At 52.4% G+C, this 27,500-nt stretch overlaps 1 protein-coding gene across 3 annotated transcripts; it reads left to right on the top strand.

Moving 5' to 3' along the window:
* The first annotated feature begins 70 nt into the window (after positions 1 to 70).
* Positions 71 to 26,351, top strand: LOC100441042 (glutathione hydrolase 5 proenzyme). Of its 3 annotated transcripts, XM_002830921.6 has the most exons (12): positions 71 to 662; positions 11,105 to 11,235; positions 11,516 to 11,611; positions 12,083 to 12,278; positions 12,904 to 13,061; positions 13,584 to 13,730; positions 18,326 to 18,462; positions 18,827 to 19,017; positions 19,438 to 19,544; positions 19,679 to 19,845; positions 19,985 to 20,095; positions 25,892 to 26,351. In XM_002830921.6, the coding sequence occupies exons 1-12, from the start codon at positions 490 to 492 to the stop codon at positions 26,036 to 26,038; spliced, it is 1,761 nt and encodes a 586-aa protein (XP_002830967.4). In that variant the 5' UTR covers positions 71 to 489; the 3' UTR covers positions 26,039 to 26,351. The 3 variants fall into 3 exon arrangements, with proteins under 3 accessions (XP_002830967.4, XP_024095571.3, XP_063579047.1); XM_024239803.3 differs by lacking the exons at positions 11,516 to 11,611; positions 25,892 to 26,351 and adding an exon at positions 25,294 to 25,436; XM_063722977.1 differs by lacking the exons at positions 11,105 to 11,235; positions 11,516 to 11,611 and having other exon boundaries at positions 12,908 to 13,061; positions 19,676 to 19,845.
* The last annotated feature ends 1,149 nt before the right edge of the window (positions 26,352 to 27,500 follow it).

The raw sequence follows: 27,500 nt of genomic DNA on the forward strand, positions 1-27,500 counted from the left end.
GACCTACCAGCAGTGAGGGAGTTAACACAGCAGCTGACTCCTCTAGGCGAGGAAAACTCCCCCCAGACGCTTTGCTGCCTGGCCTCCTGCCAGGAACAAGCAGGAGCTGAAAACTAGAAGTTGAGGCGTGAGTTTGGCCACTCCGTAGTGTGCACTTGGTGAGGGCAGCAGCTCGCCACAGCTGCCAGCCGTCTGTCCATTCACCCATCTGTCCATCTGGCAGCCCGCTGTTCAGACCTGTCTGTCTGTCTGCCCATCTGTAAGCCCATCTCTGTCCCATTGTCTATCTGACCATCTTTCTCTTACTGTCCTCCTTGTCTAGCTATCTGGCCTGTCGATCCATCTTCGTGTCTGTCTTCAGCCCCCCACCTGTTTGTCCATCTGTCCAATTACCTGTGACTCTGTGCATCTTCTTGTCCATTCGTCTGCCCACCTATCCGTCCCTCTGTCTGCCCACCAGCCGCCCCTCTCCTCCTGGGCTGCAGAGCCATGGCCCGGGGCTATGGGGCCACAGTCGGCCTAGTCCTGCTGGGGCTGGGGCTGGCGCTGGCTGTCATTGTGCTGGCTGTGGTCCTTTCTCGACACCAAGCCCCCTGTGGCCCCCAGGCCTTTGCCCACGCTGCTGTTGCCGCTGACTCGAAGGTCTGCTCGGATATTGGACGGTGAGTGAGAGGTGGGAGGGAGCTGGGTGGCCCTTGGCAGCCAGCCCCTCCTGGAGAAGGGGTGTGTGTGTGTGTGTGTGTGAGTGAATGTATGTGTGGGTGTGTGTGTGAGTGTGTGGGTGTGTGTGATTGCATACATGTGTGAGCGTGTGGGTGTGTGGATGTGTGAGTGTGTGTGAGTGTGCGCGCAAGTGTGCGTGTGTGAGTGTGTGTGCGAGTGTGCGTGTGTGAGTGTGTGTGTGCGCGAGTGTGCGTGTGTGTGAGTGGGGGGAGTGTGGATGTGTGTGAATGTATGTGATTGTGTGTGGCTATGTGTATGTGAGTGTGTGTAAGTGTGTGTGTGTGCACGTGCACTGGCCCAGGAAGCAGGAGCCGTGTGTGTGTGGGCTTCAGCACCTGCAGGGCTTGGGTGCAAGGAGGCAGCCTCAGGGCCCTTGCACAGAACAGGTGGCAGGGTGTGCCCGTGGGGCAGATGGGGACTTGGGGACAATGGTGGTGTGTGAGTCCATAGCTGGCTCCAGGATTCAGGAGGCCCATTTGCATATCCCAGGTGGGAACCTGTCTGGCCCCGCCTGACCCTGCTGGCTGGTGCAGGCCCCTTCAGTGAGGCCAATTCTCCAAGGCTGGGATCTTCTCCCAGGGTCATAGGTGAAGGGGTTTGGAGGCTCCCTGCGTGGGTACTGGCCTGCTGGGGTACACACAATGCTGCCATAGCCAGTCTGCCCTAACTCCCAGCCTGGGGCCACATCTCAGGTCTCTCAGTCCTGAGGAGCCCGGTGCCCCACCCCTCACATCCTCTCTCCCTGAGTCAGGGCCTGGGTCTCATGAGCTGAGTGACTGATACTTGGTGTCCTGGATGAGGGCGTGATGGAGAGGGGCCACAGCGGGTGTTTCCTGACCCTCTTCCAGGAAGCCCAGCCCAAGGGAGGCCTCCGCTGCTGCCGCTGCAGAGAGGACACATACAGGATGCCCCTTCCTGCCCCCTGCCTCCCACTGGGCCCACAAGAGCCAGGGCAAGCCTCGCCTCCCTGCCAGCCACCTGCTCTGCTCCCAGAAGCTCTGTCTTGTAGGCTGTTGGGAGGATCCCAGTGCTTTGTAAACTAGAGCAAGGGAGGAGTGGCCATTCTCTCTCTTTGTTCATTCATTCCTTCCTCCCTCCATTCCCCCATCTGTCCATCCTTCCCCGCCCTGATTGCTCATGCCACCCCCAGCCCCTCCTGACCTGGTCCTTTGGTTTCTCTTCAGGGCTTTCTGTCTCCTCCCACAGGGCTGAGAATGGCAGCTCAGGCGCAAGTGGGGGCTGGGGACTGCTTGGTCTCCCCACTGGCTCCCAGGGGATTTGAGGGATTGACGTCAGCTGCCACCCCAGGCTGTGCACCTCCTCTGCTCAGGAGGACATACAGAGATGCGGCACCCACTTAAACCCGAAGTTGCAAAGATGCAAATGAGACTGGGGTCTCAGGCACCAGAGACCACCCGTGGGCACGTGGCTTTTGGGAGTGGGGACCTGCTGCCACAAATCTCTGGGTGGAGTCTGGATCTGCTGGGTCTCCCCGAGCGACTGGGGGTCTCCATAGCGTGCCCTGCTGTGTGCGTGGCGGTCACTGGTTGGGTAGGGGTCCCTACTCTAAAGCTCCCTCCACCGGCACTCCCTCGAACTCTCCCTTAGTGAAGAGAGAGGATGTGGTTTGCCCCAGTGTTTTGTCAAACAACTCTCTCCACTTCCTGTTTTAAGAAGCTGGGAGTGGAAGAGAGCCTGGGGCTGGCCCTAGCTGCTGCTGCGAAACAGGGGTCACTAGACGCTGGGACCCTGGCTGGGCTGGCTGGAGGCCTCAGGAAGAGGCCTGCTGCAGTGTCATCCTGGCCAAGATTCCTTCCTGCAGAGGCCCCTGGCCACACTGCCACAGGGTCTGCTGAGGCCACCAGAAGCCCGTGCTCCTGTCTCCATCTCTCCCCTCTGTGCTCACCTCTCACCAGGAGGCCCTCCCAGAGTCCAGTCTCCTGCTCTTTTCTTTGTTTTGTTTTTGAGATGGTGTTTCGCTCTGTCACCAGGCTGGAGTGCAGTCGCGCGATCTCGGCTCACTGCAATCTCTGCCTCCTTGGTTCAAATGATTCTCCTGCCTCAGCCTCCTGAGTAGCTGGGACTACAGGCGCCAGCCACCATGCCCAGCTAATTTTTGTATTTTTAGTAGAGACGAGGTTTCACCATGTTAGCCAGGATGTTCTCCAACTCTAGACCTCGTGATTCGCCCACCTTGGCCTCCCAAAGTGCTGGGATTACAGGAGTGAGTCATGGCGCCCGGCCCCATCTCCTACTCTTTCTTTCAGCACCAGGTTTTATTCTTGGGATTCTGCTACAGCCGGAGCCCCTGGGGGTGGATTCCTAATGCTTATGTGAGTGTGGACCCAGCACCGTGCCTACTAGACATACAAAAGGAGCATGGTGACAGTGAGGTCTGTCATCTCCAGCATAATGACTGTTTTGATCCTTGTAAAAAAGGTGATTTTTGGCTGGGCGTGGTGGCTCATACCTGTAATCCCAGCACTTTGGGAGGCTGAGGCGGGTGGATCATTTGAGGTCAGGAGTTGGAGACCAGCCTGGGCAACATGGTGAAACCACATCTCTACTAAAAATACAAAAATTAGCCGGGCATGGTAGCAGGTGCCTGTAATCCCAGCTACTCAGGAGGCTGAGGCAGGAGAATCGCTTGAACCCGGGAGGCAAAGGTTGCAGTAAGCCAAGATTGCACCACTGCACTCCAGCCTGGGTGACAGAGCAAGACTTGGTCTCAAAAAAAAAAAAAGACAGAAAAGTTTATATTTTTGTTCTAATGGTTATCTTAATATCTTCATCCTATAATTATATGTTTTATATAATTATAATAGCTATATAAGATATACTACCCCTAGTATGTTGTTTTTTGGATATTCTATTCGCTCCTGCCGGTTAATTTATGTGTCAACTTGGCTAAGCTATGGTGCCCCGTTGTTTGGTCAAATACTTGTCAATATCTTGCTGGGAGGTTATTTCATAGATGTGATTAACACTGACAGTCACTTGACTTTAAGTAAAACAGATCACCCACCATAATATGGGTGGGCCACCTCCAATCGGTTGAAGGCCGTAAGAACAAAAACTGAGGTTTCCCAGAGAAGCAGGAATTCTGCTTCAAGACTATAACACACAAACCCTGCCTGAGTGTCTGGCCTGCTGACTGCTCTACAGATTCTAGGTTCCAGACTTCGAGATCAACTCTTACCTGAATTTATAGCCTGCTGGCTTGCCCTACAGATTTTAAACTTGCTAGTCCCCACAATCATGTGAGCCAATTCCTAAATAAATCTCTCTCTATGTATAACCTATTGGTTTAGTTTCTCTAAAAAACTTCTACATCCAGTTTCCTGGATGTTAAGTAATACTGAAACTAGCTAGTAACTTCTTTTTTTTTTTGAGACAGAGTTTTGCTCTTGTTGCCCAGGCTGGAATACAATGGCACGATCTTGGCTCACCACGACCTCCGCCTCCTGGGTTCAAGCGATTCTCCTGCCTTAGCCTCCTGAGTAGCTGGGATTACAGGCATGTGCCACCACACCTGGCTAATTTTGTATTTTTGATAGAGACAGGGTTTTTCCATGTGGGTCAGGCTGGTCTCAAACTCCCGACCTCAGGTGATCTGCCCCCCTTGGCCTCCCAAAGTGCTGGGATTACAGGCAGGAACCACTGCATCCATCTCCTAGTAATTTCTTCTTTTCCGTGATGTGTCTCTTATCTCTAATAATACTTTTCTTCTTAAAGTCTACTTCATTAAAAATAGTTATGCTGGGCATGGTGGCTCATGCCTGTAATCGGCATTTTGGGAGGTCGAGGTGGGTGGTTCACTGAAGCCCCGGAGTTCAAGACCAGCCTGGGCAACATGGCGAGACCCTGCCTCTACAAAAAATACAAAAATTAGCTGGGTGTGGCTAATATAATTCTAAGTTGGCACACTTGTAGTCCCAGCTACTTGGGAGGCTGAGCGGGGAGAATCGCATGACCCTAGAAGGGAGAGATTGCTGTGAGCCAAGATCACGTCGCTGCACTCCAGCCTGGGAGACAGAGTGAAGCTCTATCTCAAAAAAAAAAAAAAAAAAAGAAGTTATACAGCTTTCTTGGTTAGTGCATGCATGATATATTTTTCATTATTTTCCACCTTTCTGTATCCTTATATAAAAGGCATTAGTTGGGTTTTACTTTATTTCCAATTACTTTAATTTTTATTGATTGTCCTTTTAAAAGTAGGTAATGATTTATTTGGGTTGAAACCCACCATCAACTTGTTTTCCATGCCTATTCTGTTTCTTCTTGTCTCCTTTCACATCTTGTTTTGCATTTATTATTTTTATTATTCAATTTCCTTTTTCTTTATTAGTTTCCTAACTGTGCAATTTTGGAGTTATTTTAAAAGATAACAGTAGATTATTTTAGAGCTTACAACATGCATCCTTCACTTACCAAAGTCTAACATGAGCTAGTACTTTTTTTGTTTATTTGTTTTTTCTTGAGGGAGTCTTGCTCTGCTGCCCAGGCTGGAGAGCAGTGGAGCAATCTTGGTTCACTGCAACCTCTGCCTCTTGGGTTCAAGCAATTCTCCTGTCTCAGTCTCCTGAGTAGCTGGGACCACAGGTGTGCATCACTATGCTCGGCCAATTATTGTATTTTTTTTAGTAGAGACAGGGTTTCACTATGTTGGCCAGGCTGGCCTTGAACTCCTGACCTTAAGAGATCTGCCTGCCTCGGCGTCCTAAAGTGTTGGGATTACAGGCGTGAGCTACCGTGCCCAGCCTATGAGTTAGTACTTCTATCCTCTTCCTAGTCAGTACAAGAACCTTTGAACAGGAACTAAATTTACCCGCAATGACTTACATGCTAATATTTTTGTGTATTTTAAATATATATGTGTGTGCATAGATGTATCTGTGTGTTTTTTGTGTTTTTATTCTTATTTATGTTGAGAGTGTAGAGCTATGTAAAAGTAAAGAGAATTGTATAATGAAGCCCCATGTATCCATTCAATTTCAACAACAGTCTTATGGCCAAGCTAATTTCATGTATACTCTTTCCTGCTTCCCTCTACCCCACATTATTTCAGTGCAAATCCAGATATATAATTTTACCCATACATATTTCAGTATGTTTTATTTATTTTAAGCCCCACAAGATATCATTTTCTATACTACTATAATTTTATACCAATAACATTCATTTAGATTTACCCACACGTTTACCTCTTCTGTTACACTTTTTTTTTTCTTTTTTTTTTGAGACAGAGTCTCACTCTGTCGCCCAGGCTGGAGTGCAGTGGCACAATCTCGGCTCACTGCAAGCTCTGCCTCCTGGGTTCATGCCATTCTCCTGCTTCAGCCTCCTGAGTATCTGGGACTACAGGCACCCGCTACCATGCCCAGCTAATTTTTTGTATTTTTTAGTAGAGACGGGTTTCACTGTGTTAGCCAGAATGGTCTTGATCTCCTAACCTCATGATACACCCGCCTTGGCCTCCCAAAGTGCTGAGATTACAAGCGTGAGCCACCACACCTGGCCACCCTTTATTTTTATTTATAAAAATATCTTTGGGAAAAAATATCTTTGGGCACATGGTCAAGGATCTCCTGAGGACTGTGTCATGGGCTATATATATATATATATATACACACTCACATATATATATATTCCACTTTCACTTTTTTTTTTTTTTTTTTTGAGATGGAGTCTTGCTCTGTCGCCCAGGCTGGAGTATGGTGGCATGATCTCAGCTCACTGCAACTTCTGCCTCCCGGGTTCAAGTGATTCTCCTGTCTCAGCCACCTGAGTAGCCGGGATTCCAGGCATGAGCCACCACGCCTGGCTAATTTTTGTTTTTTTTTTTTTTTTTTTTTTTGAGATGGAGTCTCACTGTGTTGCCCAGGCTGGAATGCAATGGCGCGATATCTGCTCACTGCAACCTCCACCTCCCTGGTTCAAGCAGTTCCCCTGCCTCAGCCTCCCAAGTAGCTGGGATTACAACAGGCGCATGACACCATGCCCTGCTAATTTTTTTGTATTTGTAGTAGAGACAGAGTTTCACCATATTGGCCAGACTGGTCTCAAACTCCTGACCTCAGGCAATTTGCTTGCCTTGGCCTCCCAAAGTGCTGAGATTACAGGCGTGAGTCACCGTGCCTGGCCTTTTTTTTTTTTTTTTGAGACAGAGTCTCACTCTGTCCCCCAGGCTGGAGTGCGGTGGCAAGATCTCGGCTTCCTGCAACCTCCATCTGCTGGGTTCAAATGATTCTTGTGCCTCAGCCTTCCAAGTAGATGGGATTACAGGTGCCCACCACCACACCTGGCTACTTTTTGTATTTTTGGTAGAGATGGGGTTTTACCACGTTGGCCAGGCTGGTCTCGAGCTCCTGACCTCAGGTGACCCACCCACCTTCGCCTTCCAAAGTGATGGGATTACAGGCGTGAGCCACCACTCCCAGCCTCCATTTTTAATAGTTGCCAGTTCTTTGATAAAATTCTTATTTCTTTATATCCTTGAATATAGATATTAAGTACTTATTTTAAAGTACATGGTCTGCCAATTTCATAATCTGGAGATCCTATGGACCTTTTTAAAAGTTGTCTGTGCTTCTCATGAGCTTTGTTCCTGCTGTCTTATTTCCTTGTTTGCTTGGTTGTTTTTAATTTAGCACTGGAGAGTGTGTATAAAAATTGTTAGAGGCTGGGTGCGGTGGCTCACGCTTGTAATCCCAGCACTTTGGGAGGCCAAGGCGGGCAGATCACGAGGTCAGGAGTACAAGACCAGCCTGGCCAACACAGTGAAACCCCGTCTCTACTGAAAATACAAAAATTAGCTCTGTGTGGTGGCTGGTGGCTGTAATCCCAGCTACTTGGGCGGCTGAGACAGGAGAATCGCTTGAACCCAGGAGGTGGAGGTTGCAGTGAGCCGAGATCGAGGCACTGCACTCCAGCCTGGACAACAGAGTGAGATGCTATCTCAAATAAATAAATAAATAAATAAATATAAAATAATTTGAGGCCTAGGGATCTGAAATTCTGGGATCTCCTTTATGCATTTGAGTGACTGAGATGATTTGAAGCTGGATCCAGTGCTCCTGAGGGCTGCTCTATTTCTGGTTGACTGTGACTCCTAGAGTAAGAAACCTGCACCCCGCGTGTGGGGCATTATGGCATCCCCTCCCTCAGCCACATGAGTAGGTCAACAGCACTGCTCTAGACCAGGTGTGGTGGCTCACGCCTATAGTCCCAGCTACTCAGGAGACTGAGGCAGGAGGATTGCTTCAGGCCAGGAATTTGAGACCAGCCAGAGCAATATACTAGGTTGGTACAAAAGTAATTGTGGTTTTTGCCATTAAAAGTAATGGTGACGCTGTCTCAGAAAAATAAAAAGCAAAAAAAAAAAAAAAGAGAGAAAAAAAAAAAGAATCACTGATCTATTTCTCAGCCTCCTGTTCAGGATTGGCCGTCGCCTTCAGGGGAATGCTGGCCTTGCCTGTCTCCAGCCCTGTACTTCTCTGCCTCCTATGCCTTTAAGCACATGTTTTCTATTTGCTGGGCTTTTCTAGTTCTCTGAGGGAAGAGTGGTCTGAATTACAGTCTCTCATTACCAGGAAATCTGATTTACATTTAACAGATTTTTTTTTTTTTTTTGAGTCGGAGTCTCGCTCCGTTGCCCAGGCTGGAGTGCAGTGGTACGATCTCGGCTGACTGCAAGCTCCGCCTTCCGGGTTCACGCCATTCTCCTGCCTCAGCCTCTGGAGTAGCTGGGACTACAGGCACCCACCACCATGCCCAGCTAATTTTTTGTATTTTTAATAGAGATGGGGTTTCACCGTGTTAGCCAGGATGGTCTCGATCTCCTGACCTCGTGATATGCCTGCCTGGGCCTCCCAAAGTGCTGGGATTACAGGCATGAGCCATCACGCCCGGCCTTAACAGATTATTTTTTTAAAATGTAAGGGAGCAAGGCCAGCGCTGGGGCCTGGGTAGGAGGCTACTGCAATAACCCAGGTGAGAGAGGTTGGTGGCTTGGACCAGTGTGGTGGAGATGGAGGTAGAACCTGCATCCGGAGTCACTGGTGGGTTGGATGTGGGGAAGGAAGAAAGTGACCAATCCAGGATGGCTCCAGGGTGTAGGCGCTGAGCTAAAGGGGGAGTGGTTGTGTCAATTTCTAAGACAACGAGGACTAGGAGAGGAGCCATTTCGCAGGGACGGTTGGAAGGAAAATCAAAAGTACAGTTTAGGTCATGGTATGTTTGAAATGTTTCTTAGACACCCAGAGCGGGTACCTTGTGCATAGCTGGGTATAAGTGTCTGGAGTGTAGGAAGAGGACTGGCCGGAGATAAAGTTGGGGAGTTACCATCACACAGGTTGCATCTTATGCCATGAGCCTGGATGGACTCACCCAGGGAGAAGATATAGATGCACAAGGACCATGGACCAAGCCTGGGGCCCCCAACATCAGGAGACCAGGAGGTGGGAGAAAAGCCAAAGCCTGGCAGGGTGGGGGAGGTGGGTGCAGGGACCTGGGCCGTTCCCTCTTGGGGCTTTGGTTTCTCCATCTGTAACCATTTACCCCATTTTGCCCTGGAAGCCAAGACAACTGACAAGGCTGGAAGCAGACAGGTTGGGGAAGCAAGGGTGCACTCCATTTAGTTAGGAAGTGAGGCCTTTGTCTGGGATGGGAGTTTAAAGTGTTTTTTCCCCCAGTTTGTCATTTGGCTTTGTTTATGGTGTTTTATTCTCATAAAAATTAGTGTTTATGCCTGACTTGTTTATTTCATCTTCTGGCTTTGTGCTCTCTTTCCCATTCCAAGATTACATGTGTCCCTGTGGCGCCCATGTGTGCCACGTGTGGGCCCAGAGAGGGACATGTGGCTCAGGAACTGGGGAGGGTTTGTGTCCAGATGGACATGCTAGGTCAGGCCACAGACGCCTGAGCCAAAGGAGGGTGCTAGGACCAGAGGTCCCATGGGGTGGATGCAGGGACCCAGGTCTGCTCCCTCTTTGGGCCTTGGTTTCCCCATCTGCAACTAGGGTTTAAATGCTGGCTTCTGGCCGGGCGCAGTGGCTCACGCCTGTAATCCCAGCACTTTGGGAGGCCGAGGTGAGCAGATCATCTGATGTCGGGAGTTCGAGACCAGCCTGACCAACATGGAGAAACCTCGTCTCTACTAAAAATACAAAATTAGTCAGGCATGGTGGTGCATGCCTGTAATCCCAGCTACTCGGCAGGCTGAGGCAGGAGAATCGCTTGGACCCGGGAGGCGAGGTTGCAATGAGCCGAGATGGTACCATTGCACTCCAGCCTGGGCAAGAAGATTGAAACTCCGTCTCAAAAAAAAGCTGGCTTCTTGAGGTGCTGGGGAGGATTCCTGGGTGTGAGGGAAAAGGTTGTCCTTGTCCTCGGTGAGCTGTGCAGGCCTGTGCCCCAGGGACAGGGATCATCATAGTGTAGGCCAGGTTGACCAGCCCTCAGTGCTAAAGGGCCCACCTCTTGCTGCCCATGGACAGATGGGGAGGGGTAGGCCAGAGCATTTATTTTCTTTCTTTCTTTTCTTTTCTCTTCTTTTTTTTTCTTTTTTGAGACAGTCTTGCTCTGTTGCCCAGGCTGGAGTGCAGTGGCGCGATTTCAGCTCACCGCAACTTCTGCCTGCTGGGTTCAAGCGATTCTCCTGCCTCAGCCTCCTACGTAGCTGGGATTACAGGTGCCCGCCATCACATTCAGCTAATTTTTGTATTTTTAGTAGAGACGGGGTTTCACCATGTTGGCCAAGCTGGTCTTGAACTCCTGACCTCAAGTGATCCACCCACCTCGGCCTCCCAAAGTGCAGGGATTACAGGCGTGAGCCAGCGCACCCGGCCTAGGCCAGAGAACTTTCATAGGCCCAGAGTCCCAGGAGAAGTTGTGGGGCCCATCAGCTCAAGCCCTATGCCCTTGTGGCAGGGAAGGATCCTGGGGTCACCTGCCAAAGGCCAGCCCTGAAGTAGTTGTGGCCAGAGTGTCCCCAGCAAGATAGGGAGTGGAGTCCCAGGGTGGGCTCCTGAGGCCACTGTGAGGGACTGAGAGGTGGCCCAGGCCTGGTTCTGCCTGTGGCATATGAGCTGGTGCTGCTGGGAACAATGGCAACAGAAGTACTTTGCAAACTGAGAAGCACCTTGTATATGGCAAAGGTCAGTGTAAATGGCATCACACTTTGCAACTGTACTATGTTGTGGACCTATGAGCAGCTGGATTTGATGGGGAAGCCTGGTTGTGTTCTGTGACCTAATCTGCGGTTTGGTGGCAGCCAATGGGCTGCCTCCGTCACCATTCTCCAATGAGTGCCCGCTGAGCAAGCCTGGTGGGGAGGCAGGGGGAGGGGAGCCCCACAGTGACTCTGTGCCATGTCCCCTAGAGCCATCCTCCAGCAGCAGGGCTCACCCGTGGATGCCACCATCGCGGCTCTGGTCTGCACCAGCGTTGTCAACCCTCAGAGCATGGGCCTGGGCGGAGGGGTCATCTTCACCATCTACAATGTGACGACAGGTGGGCCCACATGTGACCTGCCATGGGGAAGATGGGCTTGTCCACACCACTGTGTAACCCCCTCTCCAGCCAGTCCCATCCACTCAACCCCGTTTCTGGGTGTTCTTGGGCCCCCTGCCCTGCCCCCTTTGCCTCAGCTGTGCAAAGCCCTTGTGTCAACTCCTGTCCCTGTGTTAGCCCAGAGTCCATCTCATAATGCAGAGATGGAAACTGAGGCCTAGAGCAGGCCAGGGGCTGTCTGCAGGGTCCATGACCACTCACCTGCCCTGCCCTACTCCAGGGAAGGTGGAGGTCATCAATGCCCGGGAGACGGTGCCGGCCAGCCACACCCCGAGCCTGCTGGATCAGTGTGCACAGGCTCTGCCGCTGGGCACAGGTGACGCCCCACGGGGGTCCCCCACTCCCACCCCCCAGGCCACTAGGACTGACCAGAACACTCTCGCAAAGGAGCAGCGCCTCACGGACAGGCTGTGACACGGGGGGACAGGGAGCCTGTGGGGAACCCCCAGCCCCAACCTGCAGGGATTGAGAAGGTCCTCCTTGGGAACAGGCTCTCTGAGGTGATCCAGGGAGAGGGACCAGGCTGGACAAAGGCCTGGAGGGTTCAGTGGAGATGGGTTGGCGGGGCACGGTGGGGCTCCTGGGGCCAGTTTGTGCAGGGCCCCTTAGGCCTGGCCATGGACTTTGTGGGGAGCCACAGGTGATTTGAGCAGGGAGGGACGTGGTCGGATGTGGGCTCCAGAAAGCTCACTCTGGCTGCTGTAACTGGGGGGCCACATGTAGGGGTGATGGCAAACCCGGGAAGGCCTGGAAGCCACAGGGTTGAGAGCTGGGATGTGCCATGCAGGGGCCCAGTGGATCGGGGTGCCCGGGGAGCTCCGCGGCTATGCCGAGGCCCACCGCCGCCATGGCCACCTGCCCTGGGCGCAGCTGTTCCAGCCCACCATCGCGCTGCTTCGAGGGGGGCATGTGGTGTCCCCTGTCCTCAGCCGGTTCCTGCACAACAGCTTCCTGCGGCCTTCCTTGCAGGCATCAACCCTGCGGTGAGCCCCACATGGTGGCCCTGGGCTCCTGGGTTCAAGGCCATATCCTGTCTGGGCCCAGTCCACACCCCAGCTCTGCCTCAGTCCCTCTTACACCGGAGGATTGACCCTCAGGGTGCTGAGGACCTTAAGGCCAGGACAAAGAGTACTTTTCATGGCCCTTCCAGCTCCCCGTGGCAGAGCCTAACTTGGGGTTAGGCTGCGGGGAGTTTATTGCCCAAATGATAGGACTCCAAGGTGTGGGTTTGGGCTCTGCCACCCGCCCTGGGGCCCCGGCCTCCTTCTCCCTCTCTCTGGCATAGCAGGAGGGCTTCAACTGCCACTCTCACCCGCCCCACCCAGCCCACTGACAAGCCCTCCCAGAAGTGAGATGACAGGCCCTAGGTGGACCCAGGCCCCACTGGGGAATTTGCCCTCCCTGGACCAGGGCCATGAGCTGGGTGAGTGGTGTCAGTCCCACCACCTCCTAGAGAATCTGTCCCCCGGTGTCCACCCCAGTGGCTCGGGACCCTGGGCCAGGGCGCCCCCCACTGTAGGGTCCTGAGGACTCCACCCACGAGAGCCCCGGAAGAGTGTGGCTGCCTCTGGGACCTGGCCCCACCCTGAGGATCCCCCCACCCCCCAGCCAGCTCTTCTTCAACGGGACAGAACCCCTGAGACCTCAGGACCCACTCCCATGGCCTGCGCTGGCCACCACCCTGGAGACCGTGGCCACAGAGGGCGTGGAGGTCTTCTACACGGGGAGGCTGGGCCAGATGCTGGTGGAGGACATTGCCAAGGAAGGTCAGCCTCCCTGAGGTCCCATACCCCGTCCCCGCTGGAGGAAGAGCCAAGTTCTGGGCGCTGGGGGTTGAGGGCAGGCTCCTTCCCAGGCCCTGAGGGAGTGCGGGCGGTGCCCGGGACCCCGAGAGGCCATGCACCTAGCTCTGCCGGCCCAAGGACCCCTGCGGTCCAGGACCTCAGAGAGCACAGCCTGCGGGCTAGGGCCAGCAGAGGGGTGTTACCAATGGTCACGGCAGGTCTGGGTAGCCGAGCTGACCATTCTCACAGGCTCTCATAAGCCAGCTCCCTCTCCCATCTTCCCTTTCCTCTCCCCAGCCTCCCTGCCTCTGGTCTCTGTCCACCCCTCCACGCCTGGCCCCAAGGGGCCGGTCCTGAGGCCACTGCCTACAGACCTACCATCATCCTCTGTGTCCACAAGGCGAGAGCATGAGTGGAATCCCATTGTGTGACCTGGGACCAGTGGCTATTCCTCCCTGCCTCAGTTTCCCATCTGTTAATGGAGCCCTCTCCTTCTCATCCCAGGGAGCCAGCTGACGCTGCAGGACCTGGCCAAGTTCCAGCCCGAGGTGGTGGATGCCCTGGAGGTGCCCCTGGGGGACTATACCCTGTACTCACCACCGCCGCCTGCAGGGGGTGCCATTCTCAGCTTTATCCTCAACGTGCTAAGAGGTAAAGCCCCTGCCCAGAGCCCTGGCCCCCCCGCCATCAACTCCCCGGGAACTCAGACTCCAAGCCCAGCCAAGGCCCAGCTCAGCCTCCTCCTCCATAAACCGGGTTCACAGATGCACAATATGAAGACAGAGCTGTGGAAACCAATCAGGATGGTGGGTTTTAGAGCTGGCCTCCGGCTTGACCCATACGTGAGGCTTTGCTGAAGGGTGTGACATCATTCGTCCAGAGTCCTCCTCCCGCTGGGTGACCAGTCCCAGACACAGAAGCAGGTGGGCTGTGTGGGTGTTGAGCTGCCCGTCAGGGGTGTGCACCTAGGGGAGTGAAGCCAGCCCAGCCCGAGGCAGCCTGCAGGGGGTTCTGGCAGTGCTGAGGCCTGGGGCTGCCTGCGCTGGCTTAATATTAGTGTCCTGTGTCTGCCATTACAAATCACCACAAGCTTGGTGGCTTAAAATAACAGAAATGTGTCCTCTCACAGTTCTGGAAGCCAGAAGCCCGATATCTAGGTGTCCACAGGGCTGCATTCCGTTGGGGGCTCCAGGGGAGAATCTGTTCTTTGCCTTGTTGACCTAAATAAAAAACAGAACAAGGCTCTCAAAGAAAATGATGTTTGTTCCAGAGTAGGCATCACGATAGGAATACCCATGCTAGGGTAAACTATGTGTGTATTCAGGGAGGTGAAAGAAGGCAAAAGTTTTCAAAGAGAAAATGAGGAAGATTATATAACTTTTTTGTTTACAATCAATGATAATTTATTGTATATTTTATTTTTTATTGCATTATTATTATTATTATTATTGAGACGGTGTCTTGCTCTGTCGCCTAGGCTAGAGCACAGTGGCACAATCTCGGCTCATTGCAAACTCTGCTTCCTGGGTTCAAGCAATTCTCCTGACTCAGCCTCCCAAGTAGCTGGGATTACAGGCATGGGCCACCACACGCCGCTGATTTTTATCTTTTCTTTTTTTCCTTTTTTTTTTTTCTTTTTAGACAGAGTCTCAATCTGTCACCCAGGCTAGAGTGCAATGGCGCGATCTCAGCTCACTGCAACCTCTGCCTCCCAGGTACAAGCAATTCTCCTGCCTCAGCCTCCCAAGTAGCTGGGATTACAGGTGCCTGCCACGACACCAAGTTAATTTTTGTATTTTTGGTAGAGATGGGGTTTTGCCATGTTGGTCAGGCTGGTCTTGAACTTCTGATGTCAGGTGATCCATCCACCTAGGCCTCCCAAAGTGCTGGGATTACAGGCATGAGCCACTGCGCCCAGATGAGTTTTATCTTTTTAGTAGAGATGGGGTTTCACCATGTTGGCCAGGCTGGTCTTGAACTCTTGACCTTAACTGACCCACTTGCCTCAGCCTCCCAAAGTGCTGGGATTCCAGGCATGAGCCACCTCTGCCTGGCTATTTTATTTTTATTTCATTAGTTTTCGGGGAACAAGTGGTGTTCGGTTGCATGGAAAAGTTATTTAGTGGTGATTTCTTTTTTTTTTTTGAGATGGAATCTCACTCTGTCACCCAGGCTGGAGAGCAGTGGCATGATCTTAGCTCACTGCAACCTCTGCCTCCGAGGTTCAAGCAATTCTCCAGTCTCAGCCTCCTGAGTAGCTGGGATTACAGGTGCACGCCACCAAGCCTGGTTAATTTTTTTTAATTATTTTTTTATTTTTTAATTTTTTTTAGTAGAGATGGGGTTTCACCATGTTGGCCAGGCTGGTCTCGAACTCCTGACTTCAAGTGATCTGCCTGCATCAGCTTCCCAAAGTGCTGGAATTACAGGCATGAGCCACTGCATCCGGTCTTTAGTGGTGATTTCTGAGATCTTGATGCACCCATCACACAAGCAGTGTACACTGTACCTAGTGTGTAGTCTTTTATCCCTCATCCCCCTCCCACCCCTCCCCTTGAGTTCCCAGAGTCCATTATAGCATTTTTCTTTTCCTCTGAGACAGAGTCTCGCTCTGTTCCCAAGGCTGGAGTGCAATGGTGCATCTCAGTTCACTACAACCTCTGCCTCCTGGGTTCAAGCGATTTTCCTGCCTCAGCCTCCCAAGTAGCTGGGATTACAGGTGCCTACCACCACAACTAATTTTTTTTTTTTTTGTATTATTAGTAAAGATGGGGTTTCACCGTCTTGACCAGGCTGCTCTTGAATTCCTGATCTCAGGTGATCTGCCTGCCTTGGCCTCCCAAATTGCTGGGATTACAGGTGTGAGCCACCATGCTGGGCCCCATTATATCATTCCTTCTTTTTTCTGGAGATGGAGTTTTGCTCTTGTCACCCAGGCTGGAGTGGAGTGCAATTGCGCGATCTCAGCTCACTGCAACCTCTGCCTCCCAGTTCAAGCGATTCTCCTGCCTCAGCCTCCCGAGTAGCTAGGGCTACCCGTGTGCGCCACCATGCCCGGCTAATTTTTGTATTATTAGTAGAGACAGGGTTTCATCATGTTGGCCAGACTGCTCTCGAACTCCTGACCTCAGGTGATCCACCTGCCTCGGCCTCCCAAAGTGTTGGGATTATAGGCATAAGCCACCATGCCTGGCCCATTATATCATTTTTATTCCTTTGTGTCCTCATAGCTTTGCTTTGGTATATAACTGTTTTGGGCCTGGCACGGTGGCTCATGCCTGTAATCCCAGCACTTTGGGAGGCCAAGGCAGGCGGATCACGAAGTCAGGATATCGAGACCATCCTGCCTAACACAGTGAAACCCTGTCTCTACTAAAAATACAAAAAATTAGCCAGGCGTGGTGGCGGGCACCTGTAGTCCCAGTTGCTTGGGAGGCTGAGGCAGGAAATGGTGTGAACCCGGGAGAGGGAGCTTGCAGTGAGCCGAGATCACGCCACTGCACTCCAGCCTGGGCAACAGAGTGAGACTGTCTCAAAAAAAAAAAAAAAAAAAAAAAAGAACCAAAAAAAAACTGTTTTGAAATGATCATCCTTGGCTACTAGGATGCATGGAAAAGTGATAAGGGCGGCACTGGACAGGCCACACGTGGGCAGATGTCTCTGCGGAAGTATTTTTTGTGTAAAGATTGTGATGGCTTTTTTGTAAGGTTGTGAGCTGTTGTTTTTTTGAGGCAGGGTCTTGCTCTGTCACCCGGGCTGGAGTGCAGTGGCACTGTCAAGGCTCACTGCAGCCTCAACCTCCTGGACTCAAGCAATCCTCTCACCTCAGCCTCCCAAAGTGCTGGGATTACAGGCATGAGCCACTGTACCTGGCCAAGAACAGGGCACTTGTGCACGAGAGTCCTCTCTTCATGGCCTTTCCCTGGCTCTATTTTTCAGAGGTTTTTTTTGTTTTTTTTTGTTTTTTTTGAGACGGAGTCTTGCTTTGTTTACTAGGCTGGAGTGCAGCGGCGCAGTTTTGGCTCACTGCAACCTCCTCCTCCCGGGTTCAAGCAATTCTCCCTCCTCAGCCTCCCTAGTAGCTGGGATTACAGGCACCCACCATCATGCCTGGATAATTTTTGTATTTTTGTAGAGATGGGGTTTCACCATGTTGGTCAGGCTGGTCTCGAACTCCTGACCTCAGGTGATCCGCCTGCCTCGGCCTTCCAAATTGCTGGGACTACAGGTGTGAGCCACCGCTCCTGGCCGCAGCTGTATTTTGACAATTTTCACAGCCTCTTCCCACTTCCAGTGGCTGCCAGCGTTCCTTGGCTTGTGGCTGCCTCACTCCAGTCTCTGTCTCCATAGTCATACTGGTTTCTCCTCTGCTCTGTGTGTCCTCTCCTCTGTGTGTCTGTCTTACAAGGACACTGTGATCACATTCAGGGCACATCTAGATAATCCAGGATCATCTCCTCCTCTCAAAATCTTTAACATAGTTTAGGCTGGGTGCGGTGGCTCATGCCTGTAATCCCAGCACTTTGGCAGGCTAAGGCGGATGGATCACTTGAGGTCAGGAGTTGGAGACCAGCCTGGCCAACACAGTGAAGCCCCATCTCTACTAAAAATACAAAAATTAGCTGGGCATGATGGCATGCGCCTGTAGTCCTAGCTACTCGGGAGGCTGAGGCGGGAGAATCACTTGAACCCAGGAGGTAGAGATTGCAGTAAGCTGAGATCGCGCCATACACTCCAGCCTGGGTGAAAGAACAAGACTCCCTCTCCAAAAAACACAAAAAAGGCGGGGCATGATGGCTCACGCCTGTAATCCTAGCACTTTGGGAGGCCAAGGCAGGCAGATCACTTGAGGCCAGGAGTTCGAGACCAGTCTGAACAAAATGGCGAAATCCTGTCTCTACTAAAAATACAAAAATAATTAGCTGGGCGTGGTGGCGAACGCATGTAGTCTCAGCTACTCAGGAGACTGAGCCCCAAGAATCGCTTGAACCCAGGTGGCGGAGGTTGCAGTGAGCTGAGACCGCGCCATTGCACTCCAGCCTGGGCAATAGAGTGAGACTCTGTCTTAAAAAAAAAAATCCTTAACATACTTTTCCACTTAAGGTATTAGTCACTCTTGTGCCGTATAAGGTAATATCCACAGGTTTTGGGAATTAGGATGTGGGTGGATCTTTCTGTGGTGGGGGGAGGCAACATTCAACCCATTACATAGGATGACCCCAACCTGGGTCCCAACCCCTCTCCAGGGTTCAACTTCTCAGCAGAGTCTGTGGCCAGGCCTGAAGGGAGGGTGAACGTGTACCACCACCTTGTGGAGACGCTCAAGTTTGCCAGGGGGCAGAGGTGGAGGCTGAGGGACCCTCGAAGCCACCCAAAGCTCAAGGTGAGGTTGCTGAGGTTGCTGGGCTGTTGGGCTGTCCTCCTCCCCAGCTGAGGACTTGGCATGAAAGGAGGGTCAGGCCTGGCAGCGGGAGGTTGGAGGGATATGTATGTGGTTCTAGGCCAGGGCAGGACTGAAAGGGATCCCAGGGTGGCAGGTACAGGGGTCAGGTGCAGGAGTGGCACCATATCTCAAAGGACCTGGAGGGTGAGCAGAGTCTAGACCTAGCTGGGCTTGAGGGAGGCCTGGCCACAAGATAGAGGACAGACTGGAGGTGGCGCCCATGGGGGCTGAGTTCATCCTGCCCTTGGTTCTGGGGATCCCGCCTGGTCCCTTACTGACCCTGCCGCCTGCCCACCCACCCCAGAATGCCTCCCAGGACCTGCTGGGGGAGACCCTGGCCCAGATCATCCGCCAACAGATCGATGGCCGGGGGGACCACCAGCTCAGCCACTACAGCTTGGCCGAGGCCTGGGGCCACGGGACAGGCACGTCCCATGTGTCCGTGCTGGGGGAGGATGGCAGCGCCGTGGCTGCCACCAGCACCATCAACACACCGTGCGTAGGGCCTGGGGGAAGGTGGATGGCTTCACTCCTCTTCTCCTAGACCTGCACTCCCCCAGCCCCATGTCCCCTCACTTGTCCCCATAAGGCAGCACCTTGCTTTTGCCCTTTTTCTCCTCCTCTATATCAAAAGAGGCCCCCACCCCTGACATCTCTGGCTGGAAAGGCTGCTGCTGGGGTGGCCCCGACCCAAGATTTACCTGGGAATGGGCAGCCTCACTCAGAAGGGTGCCCTGATGTGGGGGCACAGGTGGGTCTTTGGGGACCCCTCCTGGGTGGTGCCAGGGAGAGAATAGCGACTCCAGCATGCTTCGGGGCAGCTTTAAAATGAGGGGGTCCTACAAGGTGGTCAGGGCAGGCAGTGTCTGGTGGGAGCCCCGGGTCCTAGCCCAGGCTCTGCCTCCACGGCTGCAGCTTTGGAGCGATGGTGTATTCACCACGGACAGGCATCATCCTCAACAACGAGCTCCTGGATTTATGCGAGCGATGCCCCCGGGGTTCCGGCACCACCCCCTCACCTGGTGAGAACAAGGCTTCCCACCTGGGGTCCACAAGGGCCCCCCACCAGGGGAGAGGAGGGAGGGGGCTGGGCTGGGGCTGCATGCTAACCCCTGGATGGGTCACTGCACTCGCCAAGCCGCTGTTTGCTCAGCAGTGAGTGGAGACAGGGTGGGTGGAGCTCCCGGAAGGTGCTGGCCCCCAGTTCCAGGCGAGCGTTCCCCGTCCTCCATGGTGCCCTCCATCTTGATCAACAAAGCCCAGGGGTCGAAGCTAGTGATTGGCGGGGCTGGTGGGGAGCTCATCATCTCTGCCGTGGCCCAGGTGAGTCTGGGGGGCTCTTGGCTCGAGTGTCTCCTCTCTGGGCAGCATACTGTCTGACTCTCTCTGGAGTGGGGATGTGAGGGCTGATGTAGGGTAGCAGGTACCCCCTTTCTCCCTGCAACCCTCATCTCTCCCCCAGGCCATCATGAACAAGCTGTGGCTTGGCTTTGACCTGAGAGCGGCCATCGCAGCCCCCATCCTGCACGTCGACAGCAAGGGCTGTGTGGAGTACGAGCCCAGCTTCAGCCAGGTGAGGCTGAGGTCCGAGCTGGATGCCTAGGGCAGAGCCCACTCCCCAAGTCCGTGCTGCTCAAAGCCACCTGGGAGGAACTCAGTCACTGAGATTCTTAGGCCAGGTACACTTCAACTTTGGGGGCCATAGGAGTTGGGGACCTTGATCGGTGAGGCTGTCAGTGGCCTCCAGGTCAGTTCTGTGGCCTCCAAGACAGAGAGCAAGGTGTTGTCTACGCTGCTCCCAGGCTGAGGATCTCAGCATCTTGGTCTCTGGTCTGTGGTTGATGCCATTTTTCAGAAGTGAGTTTTCCTGGCTGGGGCCTCTCAGACTCTCCCTCATGGTGACATTTTCCTTGTGTGATTTGTAACTTATATTTGCAACTTTATTTGTGAAAGAGGTTGTTTTTCCTGTGGCAGTCTGTAAAGTGATTTTCTTCTGGGGCACTAGGGCATTGGTGGTAATTTTTACTATATATATACATTTTTTTTTTTTTTGAGAAAACATCTCACTCTGTTGCCCAGGCTGGCGTGCAGTGTTGCGATCACAGCTCACTACAGCCTTGACATCCTGGGCTCAAGTGATCCTTCCTCCTCAGGCTCCCAAGGAGCTAGGACTACAGGTGTGTGCCACCACACCTGGATAGTTTTTATTTTTTTGTTTTTCGTAGAGACAGGGTCTCTCACCATGTTGCCTAGGCTGGTCTTGAACTCCTGAGCTCAAGCAATCTTCCCATCTTGGCCTCCCAAAATGCTGGGATTATAGGCATGAGCCACCATGCCCGGCCTACAAACATTTTTTTGATTCCCCACAGAAGCCCATGGTGCAGCTCCAGGGGCTGAATTCTCCTGGCTGACTCCCCCTCCATCCTTAGACAGAGACTCAGCTTCCTCGGAGCATCTTTGGGTTGATGGATGCCCTTTGTTAGGACCTATTTAAAAGATTGATAGTGGCCAGGCGCAGTGGCTCATGCCTGTAAACCCAGCACTTTGGGAGGCCGAGGCAGATGGATCACCTGAGGTCAGGACTTCCAGGCCAGCCTGGCCAACATGGTAAAACCCTGCCTCAACTAAAAATCCAAAAATTAGCCAGGTGTGGTGGCACACACCTGTAATCCCAGCTACTCGGGAGGCTGAGGCAGGAGAATTGCCTGAACTCAGGAGGTGGAGGTTGCAGTGAGCCGAGATCGTGACATTGCACTCCAGCCTGGGTGACAAGAGCAAAACTCCATCTCAAAAAAAAAAAAAAAGATTCATAGCAGCTGAGGTTCCAGATCTTCAAAGCTGCCTCTCCTGTTATGAGACTTCTTCGGTCTCAAGTCCACCTTCCAAAGCCCTTAGAACCTGAGAACCATGGACTGGGGCCTTAGTCCAGGAACAGAGTGTAGTCCCCAACAGCCTTAGTTTTCAGACCTTGAGACTAAGGACCTCAGTCTGTTAGGCTCAAACTCTTGGAGTTTGCAGGCCTCCCTCCCCATGTAGGGTCCTTCGCATGACAGGAAGACCCTCTCAGGGCTCTCAGGTTCCAGGGATCTTAGATATGGAGGATTTCAAGATCCAGGGCACATCCTTTGGAGCCCTCCTCCCTTGACTCTTTTTTTATTTTTATTTTTTTAGACAGTCTCACTCTGTCACTCAGGCTGCAGTGCAGTGGCATGATCTTGCCTCACCACAACCTCCGCTTCCCAGGTTCAAGCAATTCTCCTGCCTCAGCCTCTGAGTAGCTGGGACTACACATGTGCGCCACCCCACGTGGCTAATTTTTGTGTTTTTAGTAAAGATGGGGTTTCCCCATGTTGGCCAGGCTGGTCTTGAACTCCCAACCTCAAGTGATCTGTATACCTTGGCCTCCCAAAGTGCTGGGCTTATAGGCATGAGCCACTGCGCCTGGCCCTCCCTTGACTCTTTTTTTTTCTTTTTTTTTGAACGGAGTCTCGCTCTGTTGCCCAGGCTGGAGTGCAGTGGCATGATCTTGACTCACTGCAAGCTCTGCCTCCCGAGTTCACGCCATTCTCCTGCCTCATCCTCCCAAGTAGCTGGGACTACAGGCACCCACCACCACGCCCGGCTAATTTTTTGTATTTTTAGTAGAGATGGGGTTTCACCGTGTTAGCCAGGATGGTCTCGATCTCCTGACCTTGTGATCCTCCCGCCTTGGCCTCCCAAAGTGCTGGGATTACAGGCGTGAGCCACCTTGCCTGGCCCCTCCCTTGACTCTTGACTGAAGGACCTTTGTCTTTGTGAACATCAATTCTCAGGACCTTTCACCCTGAGGACCTGAAATGCTGAGAATTTGGGAGATGACAGTCTGGGGACTGGGATTAATGGAATCCAGTGACCCATGAACCTAAGGTTCTCAGCTCCCTTGGGGAGTTGGAATGTCAGCTATTCAGGTCTAGGGCTTTCCATGGAGTAAATCCTAAACTCTGGGTTGGAGACTTTGAGCCTCCAAGGACCTTCACAGCTAAGGCCCAGGGACTAGGGTGAGGAGAGTCTTTGATCCTCAGAGTCTTGGAGTTTGGCCAGTGGACTCTGAGGAATGGAGTCTCTGAGCACTGAAAGTCCAGCTTTGGCTTCAGCAGTAAGGATCTTGGCCTTCAAGTCTAAGGACAGTGGGCAATTAGTAGGTCAGGCACAGGGAACTCATAGCCAAACGTGCAGGGCTCCAAAGACCTCATTTGTCCTGTCAGCAGCTCAGGCCATGTGGCATCCATCACCCGATGCACCTAGATGTCTCCGGAATCTCAGGCCCTGCAGGGTAAGGTCCTCGGGCCATTAGTTCTTTTTTTTTTTTCTTTTTTTTTTTGGCTTGTTGTTGTTGTTGAGACAGAGTTTCACTCTGTCACCCAGGCTGGAGTGCAGTGGCGCGATCTCAGCTTATTGCAACCTCCACCTCCTGGGTTCAAGCAATTCTCCTGCCTCAGCCTTCCGAGTAGCTGGGATTACAGGCCCGCACCACCATGCCCGGCTAATTTTTGTATTATTAGTAGAGACGGGGTTTCACCATGTTGGCCAGGCTGGTCTGGAACTCCTGACCTCAGATATCCGCCTGCCTCGGCCTCCCAAATTGCTGGGATTACAGGCATGAGTGACTATGCCCAGCCAAGTTCTCAGGTCATTAGTCTTAAATGGTATCTGGAAACATGGGGCCCTAGTAGCACAGGTCCCTGTACTCTAGGACTTCTGCCCCTTTACAGACTTGTAGTTTGTGAGGACCATAGTCCCAGGGCAAGGTACTTGGCATCTTAGAAATGAACATAAGGCTAGGGGCTACTTTGGTCTCTGACTTCCTCAAAGTCCACAAATTCAGGGTCTTGGGCCTCAGCCTCTAGGCCCACATGCCCTGAGTGTCTCACACTGTGGGACTGTGGGTGCCTTTAGCTTAGGGATCTAATTTCCTTGGATTCTTGGGTATTCATGTCCTTATCCTAGCTGAATTCTCCATCAATAGGCACCAATAGGGCCCTAAAGTTGTGAGTTCCTGGGTGTCTAAGGTCTTGATATCATGTGTTGAGCTCATAGGTGTTTTTGAAAATTTTTTGAGACAAGGTCTTGTGACCACCCAATGGGTTCACCTTGCCGACTGCCTAGACAGAGCGGATTCATCAAGACAGGGGAATTGCAATAGAGAAAGAGTAATTCAGGCAGAGCCCGCTGGGTGGGAGATTGGCGTTTTATTATTACTCAAATCAGTCTCCCTGAACATTCGGGGAGCAGAGTATTTTCGTGTTTGTTTTGTTTTGTTTTGTTTTTGAGACAGAGTCTCGCTCTGTCACCCAGGCTGGAGTGCAATGGCGTGATCTGTAACCTCTGCCTCCTGGCTTCAAGCAATTCTCATGTCTCAGCCTCCCAAGTAGCTGGAATTACAGGTGTGCGCCACCAAGCCTGGCTAATTTTTGTATTTTTAGCAGAAACAGGGTTTCTCCAAGTTGGCCAGGCTGGTCGCGAACTCCTGACCTCAGGTGATCTGCCCACCTCGGCCTCCCAAAGTGCTGGGATTACAGGCATGACCACCGCACCTGGCTAGGGAGCAGTGTTTTTAAGGACAACTTGGCAGGTTGGGGGAAGCCAATGAGCCAGGAGTGCTGATTGGTCAGGGATGAAATCATAGGGAGTTGGCTGGGTGCGGTGGCTCATGCCTGTAATCCCAGCACTTTGGGAGGCTGAGGTGGGTGGGTCACCTGAGGTCAGGAGACCAGCCTGGCCAACATGGCGAAAACCTGTCTCTACTAAAAATACAAAGATTAGCTGGGCAAAGTGGCAGGCATCTGTAATCCCAGCTACTGGGGAGGCTGAGGCAAGAGAATCACTTGAACCTGGGAGGGGAAGTTGCAGTGAGCCAAGGTTGTGCCATTGCACGCCAGCATGGGTGACAGAGCGGGACTCCATCTCAAAAACAGACACACACGAAAAACCCCTGGAAATCATAGAATCAAAGGGAGTTGAAGCTTTCTTCTTGAGCTGAGTCAGTTCCTGGGTGGGGGCCACAAGATCAGATGAGCCAGTTAATTGATCTGGATGGTGCCAGCTGATCCATCAAGTGCAGGGTCTGCAAAGTTTCTCAAGCACTGATCTTAGGAGCAGTTTAGGGAGGGTCAGAATCTTTAGCCTTCAGCTGCATGACTCCTAAACCATAATTTCTAATCTTGTGGCTAATGTGAGTCCTACGAAGGCAGTCTGGTGCCCAGGCAAGAAGGAGGTCTGCTTTGGGAAAGGGCTGTTACCGTCTTTGTTTTAAACTATCAACTATAAACTAAGTTTCTCCCGAAGTTAGTTCAGTCTACACCCAGGAATGAGCAAGGACAACTGGGAGGTTAGAAGCAAGATGGAGTTGATTAGAGTTGATTAAGTTAGATCTCTTTCCCTGTCTCAGTCATAATTTTGCAAAGGCAGTTTCAGTCTTGCTCTTTTGCCCAGGCTGGAGTGCAGTGTCATGATCAAAGCTCACTGCAGCCTCAAACTCCTAGCCTCAAGGGATCCTCCTGCTTCAGCCTCCTGAGTAGCTGGGACTATAGGCACGGGGCCACCACACCTGACTAATTTTTTCTTTTTTCTTTTCTTTTCTTTTCTCTTTTAATAAAAGATGTGATCTCGCTATGTTGCCCAGGCTGGTCTTGAACTCCTGAGCTCAAAAGATCCTCCTGCCTCAGCCTCCCAAAGTGCTGGGATTACAGGTGTGAGCCACCATGCCCAGCCCAATTTTTGATTTTCTTTTAGAGATGGTGTCTTGCTTTGTTGCCCTGGCTGTTCTCAAGCTTCTGGCTTCAAGTGATCCTGCCACCTTGGCTACCAAGTGGCTAAGACTGTAGGTATGTGCCACCACACCTGGCTTTTTTTTTTTTTTCAGAAACAGGATCTTGCTGCATTGCCCAGGCTGGTCTCAAACTCCTGGCCTCAAGTGATCCTCCTTCCTCAGCCTCCCAAAGTGTTGGCATTACAGGTGTGAACCACTGTGTCTGGCCTCAGTGTCTAAATCTTGTGAAGCCACATCCTCCATTGAAGGCCCCCTGAACTCAGATTTGCACTTCAAGGCCCTGGTGTCCTTGGATCCAGAACAGACATGAACTTGCATTTGGAGGTCTTCGGGCCTGGGTGGTGTCCTTCGTACATAGTCCCTGGAGGCTGAGCTTGTCCTCTACGGGCCTTTGGATCTCTTCCATGCTCCCATCCGGTCCTCCCCTCTTCCTTTGTCTTCAGGCCCTCTTCCTCTCCATCTTGCCTTTTGATCATTTTTCTCATTTCTTGCAGAGGCCTCTCCCTTCTGGAGATGGGCTGAGCTGCCCTCCCCTGTGAACATGCTTTCTCTCCTCTCCAGGAGGTGCAGAGGGGACTCCAAGACCGTGGCCAGAACCAGACCCAGAGGCCCTTCTTCCTGAACGTGGTCCAGGCCGTGTCCCAGGAGGGGGCCTGTGTGTACGCCGTCTCTGACCTGAGGAAGGGTGGGGAGGCTGCAGGCTACTAAGACACTGCTCTGCCCAGAGCTGAAGTCTGGCCCCACCATGAGTCCTGTGTCCAGGCCGGACATGGCTGGGGGACCAAGTACTCTGGCAGGATCCGGACCCCTCTCAGGGGAGTCCAGCTGAGAGTGGAAGAGGTGGTGGGGACCAGCTGGGCAGATGAGAGGCTGAGCCTCATCCCTGACCCCCTTTCCCAGAGTCCCTGGTGGCCCTGAACTGGCCCCTCTATCCCTCCGCAGGCCTCTTGCCTGGGGCCACTCTCCCAACCTCTCGACCTGTATATCCTCCAGTCCAAGATTAAAGAAGAGGCGGACCGTGGCCTGATTCCATGGTTCTAAGTGGGGAGGGGACCCTCGGACAGTGCACAGAGCGGTGCATGCACCAGGCTCCTATGGTTCTCCACATTCCACCACCATGGAGGTGGGGAAACTGATGCTTGCAGACCAGGCGAACCTCAGCCAGGCCACCGCTGGACAGAGACAAGCACCACCTCTGCCCCCCAACACCTCACCACTCTGGTGGCCAGGACTCAGCAGCGTGACTGGCCCCAGTCCTGAGAGCTAGTTAACTGAAAAATCACACAATTCACAAATTTGGAAAAGAGACTTTTTTCTTTCTTCTTTCCTTTCTTTTTTTCTTTCTTTCTTTTTTCTTTGAGATGGGGTCTTGCTCTGTCATTCAGGCTGGAGTGCAGTGGTGCAATCACGGCTCACTGCACCCTCAACCTCCTGGGCTCAAGCCATCCTCCTGCCTCAGCCTCCCAAGTAGCTGGGACTACAGGTGTGCAACTTCACACCTGGCCAATTTTAAAAATTTTTTTGTAGAGAGAGGGTCTCACTATGTTGCTCAGGCTGGTCTTGAACTCTTGGTCTCAAGCCGTCCTCCCTCCTCGGCCTCCCAAAGTGCTGGGATTAAAGGCGTGAGCCACTATGTCCGACAAGACTTTCTTTTTTTTTTTTTTTTTTCCTTCAACTTGTGTTTTAAGTCAGGGGCCCATACATAGGATGTGCAGGTTTGTTACATAGATAAACATGTGCCTTGGTGGTTTGTTGCAGAGATCAACCCATCACCTAGGTATTAAGCCCAGCATCCATTAGCTATTCTTCCTGAAGCTCTCCCCCATCCCCCAACTTTCTTTCTTTTTTTTTTTCTTTGAAACAAAGTCTCACTCTGTTGCCCAGGCCCGAGTACAGTGGCACAATCTCAGCTCACTGCAACTTCTGCCTCCCAGCTTCAAGCGATGATTCTCCTGCCTCAGCCTCCTGAGTAGCTGGGATTACAGGCGCCTGCTACCACACTCAGCTCATTTTGTATTTTTAGTAGAGATGGGGTTTCACCGTGTGGCTAGGCTGGTCTTGAAATCCTGACCTCAAGTGATCCGCCTGCCTTGGCCTCCCAAAGTGCTGGGATTACAGGTGTGAGCCACAGTGGCAACTTTATTTTTCATAAAGGGTTACAGACCAGGGT

Source organism: Pongo abelii, chromosome 23 (genome assembly GCF_028885655.2).
Source record: "Pongo abelii isolate AG06213 chromosome 23, NHGRI_mPonAbe1-v2.0_pri, whole genome shotgun sequence".
Classification (NCBI taxonomy): domain Eukaryota; kingdom Metazoa; phylum Chordata; class Mammalia; order Primates; family Hominidae; genus Pongo; species Pongo abelii.

What these genes read in the sequence shown, in the direction of transcription:
- LOC100441042 (XM_002830921.6), top strand. Translation starts at nt 490, where the DNA reads ATGGCCCGGGGCTATGGGGCCACAGTCGGCCTAGTCCTGCTGGGGCTG. An exon ending in GTCTGCTCGGATATTGGACG is followed by an intron (nt 663 to 11,104) that starts GTGAGTGAGAGG and finishes CATGTCCCCTAG; the next exon opens with AGCCATCCTCCAGCAGCAGG. An exon ending in CATCTACAATGTGACGACAG is followed by an intron (nt 11,236 to 11,515) that starts GTGGGCCCACAT and finishes GCCCTACTCCAG; the next exon opens with GGAAGGTGGAGGTCATCAAT.